Genomic DNA, 11266 nt, shown 5'->3' on the forward strand with positions numbered 1-11266 from the left:
TATTTTTCAATATCTCATAACTCATAAATTTTTGTTTAAAAGATGCATTACTTATACCAAATTCTGTGAATAAATACTTTTCTCAATCTTATTGTAATAATTACAGCTTATGGGATTTTAGTTTCAAGTATGTTGAAATATCTATCTATCTATCTATCTATCTATCTATCTATCTATCTATCTATCTATCTATCTATCTATCTATCTATCTATCTATCTATCTATCTATCTATCTATCTATCTATCTATCTATCTATCTATCTATCTATCTATCTATCTATCTATCTATCTATCTATCTATCTATCTATCTATCTATCTATCTATCTATCTATCTATCTATCTATCTATCTATCTATCTATCTATCTATCTATCTATCTATCTATCTATCTATCTATCTATCTATCTATCTATCTATCTATCTATCTATCTATCTATCTATCTATCTATCTATCTATCTATCTATCTATCTATCTATCTATCTATCTATCTATCTATCTATCTATCTATCTATCTATCTATCTATCTATCTATCTATCTATCTATCTATCAGATATTTGTTATTGTATACACGCTTCTAAAACAAAATTTTAAGTAAAATTATTTACATATAAATATAGAAATGGAAAAAATATTTTTTTGTTTCTTGTTAACATAGAAAAATGTAATTATATTCTACTGTAAATTTGTTCACCATTTTCAAAATTGTTTTCCAGAGGTCCTAACTACATTTGTAATCCATATTATTATTATTATTATTTTTACTGTTAGAAAAAATATTCATTTTTGTAAAGAAGGTAAATAAGCAAACAAGAAAAAAATTTTTTTATTTTATTTTATTATTTGTTGCTTCTATTGGAAAATAAACAAAACAAAAATAAAGAAACAAACTAGTAAACAAACAGACATCAAATGACCAGTAGGATGAAAAATATTCAGTAATTTAAATAATCAAGTCAAATGAAAATGGCAAAATAGGGAATAATTGTCTTCTTGTGTGTGTTAAAATAAACAGATATTGATTTACTGCCACAGATATAATAATAATAATTATTATACCGAAAATTTTATATGCTTGTGGGTCATATTTAACTGTGAGTGTAAACAATTCTAATGGTAAATACTCAGCTTTAAATCATACTTGTTAATTCTTCCGTCTCTGATGTAATCATAGCAGCTAGCCACTAACGCATGAGTGGTAAAAATGTTGTCATCCGGTTAGAAAAATGTTATCGGTAAGTCAAAAACTGGCACGCTATCGTATTATATTTGACCTTTGTGGAATATTTTGGGAGTTTACATTGGTTATGCAATCGTTTATTATGTTATTGAAATCTTGAACCAATCTGAGTTAGATAACCATTGAAAATCTGTATGTACTGAATGACCATTTCCTCCTAATATGGGACTACTCAGTATTCACAATTGATTGATCACTGGGTGGCGATCAATGTTATGCGTGTCTAGTCCTTATTCGTGCCAAGTAGCACGAAACCCGGGTCCAAGGTTTCCTGTCGACTACTTCCAACCACCATATACTCCTCAGTATTGCATATCTACGATCCTGAATGCGGAAATTGAATCTTCTGTTTTGGATTTGAGCCTTATCGAGTGTGAGGTAGTTATTCAACAAAGACAATGAAAGATAATCGAACAGTGTAGTGAATTGACTGAAATTAGACTAACACCGTTGGATGCCGGCTCAGTTGTTTATGAGTTGTTCATGCGTAAGGCCGAAGGTGCTGGGTTAGATTCTCGTGTTTGGGATCGTGTCTGTATACCCACGAGAAGCTCTACACTGGGACAAAACGGCCGTTCGGTGTCTCTGGGTTTTCAATAGTGCTTTAATTCAAATCGGTTCGTAATTTCAGTGAATTTCAACAATATCCACAACCCCATACTTACATTTATAATACATTTAATTAGTCTTTCAAACTGTAAGAACGCACTACCAATTACAACGGATGATATGTAAGTACTAAAGCATACTTATATACCAAAGTCTATGATTATATTCTTTTGTAGAATGTTTAAATTATGGCTCACCGCCTATTTGATTTATGAAATCTAGGTAGGAAACTTTTTCCACTTATGATGATATTTTAGTTTCTCTCCGCCATTTAATCAATTACAAATAGACAAGGAAATTTAATACATTTATATCTAACGTGATTTTACAGCATTCGAATTAAGACGGTTTGTTGTGAGTCAGTTTGAAGGAACTTAATTTGCTTTTAAATTATTCTATTTTCATACGGTTCAAATGCCGCGAATCTTATAAAAAATTTACGAACTTGAAAAGTATTAGTGCGGCTAAATAATCGAATAGAAGAACTCACATACATCCAGGATTACTAAAAATTGATGAATGTAATCTGTCGATAGTGTAATAGAAAATGAATGAATAATTAAGAATAATGAAAAATCTGATCAAACGTAACTATTCGAAGTAAATTTTATTTATTAGCAAGACTAACGTTTCTTTATTGTTACAATTTAGACATTTTGGCATTTTCAATGTTCTCGTTTTACATTAGTGAATGTCAAGAATGTAATCGAGAGAGAGAGAGGGACAATAAAATCATCACTGTGATATAAAACATACTGATTGGAATGTTGTATATGTAGGCAAGACAACCGGACAATTGGATTTGAGAGTGAGAGGATGAAAGTGAAATTCGAAACAATACTTTATCCTGTTTAATAAATTCTTGATCAGAATAGGGGTTTATGGATATTGCAGTAATTTTAAAAATTAAATTCATAAATCGATGTAAGCTGAACCACCACTGAAAATCTGGAAGCACTGGACGACCTTTTTGTCTTAGTATGGGACTCTTAAGAGAGGCGCATCCACTATTCCGCACGTGGGACACAAACTCAGGAACTTCGGTCCTGTTCACGGATGCTTAATCTGTAGATCAATGAGCTGAACGGAATCTAGTGGTGTTAATATCTAACTTCAGTCGATCCATGACCTTGTGTAACCATCCATTTATTGTCTGAGGTAGATAACTGTCTCTACACGACATGAATTGTAATCCATTGATTATGGCTTCTTACTATAAATCCAGGAAATCTAGTCATTAGTAAAAGTCCCACATGCGGAATCGTGGATGCTCACTGATGAAGGTTCCCGTACTAAGACGAAACGGCCATCCAGTGCTTCCAGGTTTACATAGATTCATGAATTCGACTATTTTTATGTCCTACAACCAGATATCCATACTAATAATCCAAAAATATGACCAAGTTTGAAGCGAATACATCGTTTAAAATTACAGAATGCCAACTTAAGATTGTTTTTAAAATAAAACTTAATAAGCGAAGATAGATAGTGGTTCTCAGTGGAATCCGGGACGCGCATCTTGTCCTATTTGGTAGCCGTCACCTGGATGTACCTGCATTTCAGAGTTGATGTTTATTCCGGGATTCCAACCCATTACTGTTGGCTTCAAACGCCATCGTGTTACCCACTTAACCACTGAATCCTGATATCCACTTGCTTGTGCAATGAAGTGAAGTTTAAATTCACTTGGTTTTTCCCATTGATATTTAGGACTGCAATTGATCAGTCACTTATTGGCATATGTGCATACTGTGCTCAATGCCTCGATATAGCCTTAATTCACAAGAATTATTTGGTAAAAATACCTAAATTAACTAGATAATAGAAAAGAGTTTACTTAGATTCAATCAATATGTACTATTCCACGTGTGAATCATAAAATGCCTACAAAAATCTAAAGATTATGATTTGTAGCTTAGGTTCGTTAGTCACCACGTTTAACTCTACAGAGGAGAAGTAGAACATTATAAATATATATGCATATCAAAAAACTAATTTTAATTTCATATAAACAAATATATCACTTATAACTTCCAGCATGCTATAACTTTGTTTAGATTGATTAATCTCTTTTTGTCATGAAATTACATTCTACTAATATTCCTTAAAATAAAATATAAACAGTTCTGTTAGAAGATAACAGTTAACTACATCAAGTTATTTTATTCAAAATGAAAAGAGATGAATATAGGCGACATTTTGAATAAATGAGGATACAATAACATTTAAAACTGTTCACTCGTAAGCGTTTACTTCCCTGTCATAATCTATCTAGTTTGAATTGAATAATGTGAATATGTTGATCTCTTAACTATAGAAAAATGTTATACAGCTTATAGAATAATTCAATTATGTGATATTCATGAATGACAATATATAAATTTATATTAACCTGACTACTTATTCTCATTATAGAAAAGATACTTATCAAATACTTTTATCAAGATTTCATTTTTTTTGACTTGGGAAATTCTTTCAAATACTAATTACAAAATGTATTATGGTAACTGGATTCTTGATAATGTTACATAGTCTATTTTGATTGGTTAATAAATTAACCAATAAGATGACTCGAAAAAGTTATGATTATATTATCTATTTTTTATCGTTAACATTTAATGCCTTATTCATATTTACTGATTATTTACAAATGTATTAGTAGTAAGTTTCAATTAGATTAAAACATACATATACATATATATAGATCTATAACACAGGATCATGCTTGATGGAACTTTATGGATAGAATACAATAGTACATGTAGTGGAAATTTAAGTACTACTGGTATAATAAAACTGGAATATTCTTTACCAATATTAATACTTAGCATAATTGCTTTAATATTAAATGGATTATGTATTTCAATATTTTCAAGACAACACAGAAAATCAGTTATGAGAACAAGTTTACTTGTTTTGTCAGCTACTGAAGTACTGTTTCATTTTTTTGTTTGTATAGAGTATACTACACAACTTATATGTTCATCAAATCCACGAATGATAAGTCCTACAGAATTTATATTATTTGCTCTTATTAATTGGGGTTCTGATTGTTCTTTATGCACACGTAATTGGTGTAATGTATTAATTACATCAGCTCGTACAGAGGTAGTTGTTTATCCAATGCGTAAACGACGTATACTTTCACATTCTTCAATAAAATTTATTTATGGATTTTTATGGATTCTATCTGGATTTCTTGCTATTGTACGTGCATTCTATGATTATGCAATTGTCTGTAATTCATCAAATAATCAAATGAATGATCTAATTATACAATCAAGTGAAACATCACTATTAGATACAAATAAATTAGATTTATCCAATGATTTTAATCAAAAAACAAATCCTGTAACATATATTGATGCTTTATTAGCTCAATATATCATTATTAATTATGAAGCATATTGTTTTTTCATATTTCAAGTGATTGCACCAACATTAATTGTTTTAATCATGTCATTTATTATATCATTTTATGTTTCACCATGGCGTGATACTAAAATTATTGAAGTAACCAATGTACGTCGAAGACATCAAATGAAAGCCACAAGAACTATATTATTTTTAGCTATTTCATTTCTGTGCTTTCAAACGCCTAGTTTTATTTTAGTTATTGTACAACATTATACTAATTTAAAAATTGAATTTCAATTAGCTAAATTAGTTGCTGATTTATTATTAACATTTGATTCTATTATTAATATAATGATTTATGCAATCGGTTTACCAAGTTTTCGTGATTATTTAAATCGAATGTTTATTTGTTTATGTCCTTGGAATAATATTATTAATAATAATATTAATATTGGTAACAATAATAATAACAATAGTAACCGTATTCTGTTAAATTCAGTTGCTATGCCCCAATCAGAATTTCATCCAATCTCATATCATAATAATAATTCAAAAATTACACAATTAAAAGCAACACATTCATTTAATTGGAATAATTATCGTCATGGTATTTATGATTCACATAGAGATAATTCTTTTCAACATAAAGATAATCATTCACATTGTCATTATCATTCATTACATGATAAGAAACAACGTCAATATACCAATAATAATAATAATACTATAGATTCTATTGAAAATTCACAATGTAAAAATATAAATGAAGATTCATTGAGTATTAGAGAAAGAGAAATATGTGATGATATGTAACTAATGTAAAATCATTAAAAAAACAGAAGTTAACATTCTTATTTAGGAATATATTCATATATTATTATTATTGGGTTTGTAAACGAATGTATATTTATTACTATAATTCATAGAATAATTAATCATACTTATGTAAATGTTACTGGCATTTGGTTTATGATCATTATTATGTTTTATTTTAAATTCATGAAGAAGAATATAAAACAAAAAAATTCTAGATTAATAGTTCGTTTTCTATATCCAAATGATAGAATAACCCCATTTAGTATAAGAGAAACTTATTGAAATCAATGAGTTCTGTGACATTAGAACTGGTTGAAGTAGACTAAGTCATATTGAGATCAATGAACCTGCATCTCATATAACTACTTATCAATCTAATAATGATTAAAGAACTGAGAACTATACGGAACTAGTAAATCAATCACTTCTTCATACATTTATTTGGATGCGCACTGCTGAGAAGCCCCACAATAGGACGAAACGGCCGTCCAGTGCTTCCAGGTTTTTCATTGTGGTTTAGCTTCAACTGACTCATGATCTTAACCATTGAAATTATTATAATATCCACAAAACCCATCTGATATTAAAATAATTTATAATCAACTTTCATTTTCACTTTTTACTCATTCTGAAAATTGATTTTTATCGGCTTGGATTATACTGGACATATGTTTTGATGGCTTGCTTGGTAGTGAATCGATTGAACACTGGGGAGGGTTAACAGTGATGTTTGTAGTTGTTTTCTGTATTTTGGTTTCAAGCTATCCTATTTTATAACTGTATTGTGTTTACTTAATTATTCAATAAGAAAAATGGATGTGCAACCAACCTGTCAATAAATGTGTGGATAACAAGGCTATCAAGTATATTAAGTCAAGTAATGTGGTCAAAAAAATGCTCTAAACAATAAAATGTTAGTCTTGAGTAAGGGGCGTCACTTTTTTTTACACAATTACATCCACAGTAGTTTATAACTTTCATCAGTATTCTTTGTGGAATGTTTATGTGTTAAGTATCGGCTGTAATATAGTTTCTTCTACTAGTAAGATATGATAATCACAATTTTTTTTATAGAAACATGATTAAATGTTTGAATTATGAAAATATAAGAAGTGTGCATCACATATGTATGTGCAGTAAACCTCGGATAAATGTGTCTCACTATTTCTGTATGTGAGCATTCGGTAAATATATCTATTTCATTTTGTTTTAAAAAAAAATATTGCTGAAATGCTTTATTTACACAGAAATTTAGATTCACTGTGGATAAGGATAACATTTATCATATAATGCTGAACACCGAAAACCTTTCATCTTTATTACAGTTAAGTGATCGAAGGAAACTATTTATTGAATCCCAATATCATAAAAATAAATATGTGAAATAGATAAATACTAACCCACTCTATTTAATAATATACTGCACTTTCTATACACTAATAACAGTAATGTAAGAGAACAATATCATTTCTGAAATATGGAAGATTGGCGCCAAACATAGATTAAGTCTAATTAAAACAAGAACCATTATTTCAATTATCATTTGTGACATTTATGCCCAAATTGTTCTGTGCTTTTTCCTCTATATTGTTAATATAGCTGCTTCATTTAATACAAAACATATCTAACTACTTTGATAGAGGATTTTATTTTACATTTTATGTTGGTATAGATCTTATAATTTCATCGAAAAATAACTGATTGTTACATATTATCTCAATTCTCTCAAAGTTTGCTTAATATCTTTAACTTGTACGAGTGGTTATCACAGTTTATAAAGCTTTAGAATATCGCTTTATAACAACTCATCCCATGAATAGTTATGCAGTGAAACCATTTCTAGTAATTTCGTCAATGTATAACTCATATATATATATATATATATATATATATATATATATATATACCAATCACAATTGACAGAGACGATTTGGAAGATGTAAAACCTTTACATAACTGGGCAGCATCATTGATGAACACGGTGGATCCGATGCAAATGTGAAGGCGCGGATCGGCAAAGCAAGAGCAGCATTTTTACAACTTAGAAACATCTGGAACTCAAAACAACTGCCAACCAACACCAATGTTGGGATTTTCAATACAAATGTCAAAACAGTTCTACTGTATGAGGCAGAAACCTGGAGAACTACGAAAGCCATCATCCAGAAAATACAAGTGTTTATTAACAATTGTCTACGCAAAATACTTCGGATCCGTTGAACGGACACTATCAGCAACAACTTACTGTGGAAGTGCACAAACTAGATCCCAGTGGAGGAAGAAATCAGGAAGAAGCGCTGGAAGTGGATCAGACACATATTGAGGAAAACACCCAAATGCGTCACAAGACAAGCCCTCACATGGAATCCTCAAGGTCAAAGGAAAAGAGGAAGACCAAAGAACACAATATGTCTTGAAATGGAAATAGACATGAGAAAAATGAACAAGAATTGGATGGAACTAGAAAAGAAGGCCCAGGATAGAGTGGGTTGGAGAATGCTGGTCTGCGGCCTATGCTCCATTAGGAGTAACAAGCGTAAGTAAGTAATATATGTATGGAAGGGCAATTATAGTAACGTTAGGCAAACAAATTATTATTTTTTGTGATTGAAAGAAGTTTTTTAAGTGTGAGAAACCAGTCAGTCCTGTAGTATAATAACTGTAACACTATTCTGACGATATTAAAACTAGCATGATACAATAGGATAATGTTAATCGATAAATTTAATTATTGGAAATCGAAATTGTACAACGTTGGTGCCAAAACAAAATATGATTAGTTTGTATCAAAATGATGACAAAATGAACTTGATGATTTATTCGGTAATATATAACGCTGATTTGAATTTGTAACCTTTTTTAGTAATTATAATATAAAAGGAAATTCAAAATACAGTAAAGAAAAAAAGAAAAAGAAAACAATCAAATTGATGACTGTTTTTATATGATGATTCATGATACTGAGAAATGCTATCGAATATGCCGTAGGATGAAACATAGTTTGATCAAATGTAAACATGCGTAATTATTTATTTAACTATTAATTATAACATATTCAAATGCGAAAATATTGTTGCCATAGTGATAGTTTTAGGATTATATACAGTAAAATGGCTTGACGATAAACGTTTATTTTAAAAATTAGTCAAGAATGACCAGATTTACAGAATACAGTGAATCTATTGTATTTCTTTGACTCTTCTTAATATATATAACTATTACCAATTGTTAACATAACGTTAGAAACGAATTGTCAATCTATAATGAATAAGTTTTGTATAATGTGAAAGAAATGATGAATTAAAGTTTTGAAAGGGGGATTCTTTTTATAATCACTTACAAAATACCACAGATTGAAATCATGAGTCAATTGAAGCTAGATCACCATGGAAAGCCTGGAAGCACTGGATGGCCAACTCGTCCTGGTATGAGACTCCTCAACAGTGCGCATCCACGATCCCGCACCCCGCGAGATTCGAACCCAGGACCTATCAGTCTAGTGCCAGGCGCTTAACCAACTAGACCACTGAGCCGGCATCCAACGGTGTTTATGTCTAACTTCAACCAGTCCACGAAGTTGCGCCACCGTACACCATTGTCTTCAGTGAGCTGATGTTTCACAACAGATCTGGTTGAACTACACTTACAAAATAGTTTTAAAATGTCAAAATCATTTTATTACGTAATATAACAACATTTCAAGAGTAAAAGTGGACCTGTGACTTCAGCTCACTAAATTTGTGATTAAAATCGGTTAGAAAAAGAAGTCAGAGTACTTTAAGGGGTGTTGAAGATTGACTACTAATTGTTTTTGAATCAACAGGTCAAATTAATTGATATGACTTCTGTGAATCTTAATAATGTAGGAAAGAAGTGTTTATTGATAACTTTGAACTAATTCATTAAATCCACATTATGTGAAGTGCATAGTAAGTGGCGTGGTGCTGAATTACATAAGCAGATTTCTCTTCGTATGTGTAAGCTTTTTGGTATATGCTCATTTACAACAAGTAGAAGACCAACTTTATTTCTTTTTAATATACATGCTTTGGTTGTATATGTTAATTGATAAATTCAACTGGACGTGAAGTATGACCAATATTAAGTTAATTTAGCTTGTATTATTCAGCATTATATGGTGTATAGTGGAATCAACTTCGAGGAAAAAAATGTGCTTTTTAAACTTTCTTTTAGTCCTCAGTTACTTTTATTCATTACTTGATCACCTTTAAATGACAATCGAATAAAAACATTTTGTATTTTTGTTTTGCATTTGTTCATCCTACTTCGGTAAAATACGTCTCTAAAATTGATTAAAGGTATTCATTTTCCTGCAATAATTATTCTGCACAGTATATTCCTTCTCGAGGCTGTCTGTGGTGGAGCATTTTCACCAACCCATACGTATAACCTGAATGACAAAAAAATGTGAAATTTCATGTATCGAAGAAATGGGTGATATTTTGAAGTTAATATTTGGATGGACGTTTTTGGAAAGTGATTCTTTCATCAAACTGTTTGCTAGTTATTACTTCGACTTGGTGATTTGCTTAATTAAAACGACACGAAATACTTTAAGGCTAATTCAAATGTTTTTTCTAAGATATTGTACTATAAAGCTTTCATTCGTAAAAAATAGAATACTATACATTTCAAAAAGATTTTGATGAATGAGCAAATTATATGACAGGATATAGTTGTTCTCGTGAACAACTGTATTTTCTCCATGAATGTCTTCGCCAGCATGTTCTACTGACAGGATATAGTTTTGAGTTTTAGTTCGTGATTTTATGTCATGGTAACAGTACTTATTAACAAATAACTTGCTTTTAAATCCCTTGAATTTTAGAAACATTTATATCTTATTACTATAGTGTTATTTTGCATAATATTTAATGGTTAACTTTATTGATTGTTAACTCATTGAAAACTCATTGATAGTTGATACAAACTAACCTACGACATAGCCTAACACAACAATAAGCAAATTTTGATTTATGAGTTGACCAAACGAAAACGGTTTCTGTTGAGTTCATGAATTGATCCAAGTTAGATAAACACTGACAAGTTGGAAAAACTAGACAGACATTTCGTTCTGGTGTGAGACTTCTTAGCAGTGAACATTCACAACCCTTTCATCTGAGATCTAACTCACAACCTTCAGTCTCGAGTTTGTACGCCTAATTTCTAGATCTTGGTAATATTCAATAATCTACACAAGTCCATACTGAAAATAACTGCATTT

The 11266-nt window shown here is 30.2% G+C and overlaps 1 protein-coding gene across 1 annotated transcript; it reads left to right on the forward strand.

Annotated features, from left to right (window-relative positions):
- Positions 1–4569: 4569 nt before the first annotated feature.
- Positions 4570–6241, forward strand: CHEK2_1 (Checkpoint kinase 2; the record flags this gene model as incomplete). Its single annotated transcript, XM_012943657.2, has 1 exon — positions 4570–6241. One exon carries the CDS (start codon positions 4570–4572, stop codon positions 6016–6018), a length of 1449 nt encoding a protein of 482 aa, XP_012799111.1. The 3' UTR covers positions 6019–6241.
- Positions 6242–11266: the final 5025 nt, after the last annotated feature.

Source organism: Schistosoma haematobium, chromosome 3, assembly GCF_000699445.3.
Source record: "Schistosoma haematobium chromosome 3, whole genome shotgun sequence".
NCBI classification, from domain to species: Eukaryota; Metazoa; Platyhelminthes; class Trematoda; order Strigeidida; family Schistosomatidae; genus Schistosoma; species Schistosoma haematobium.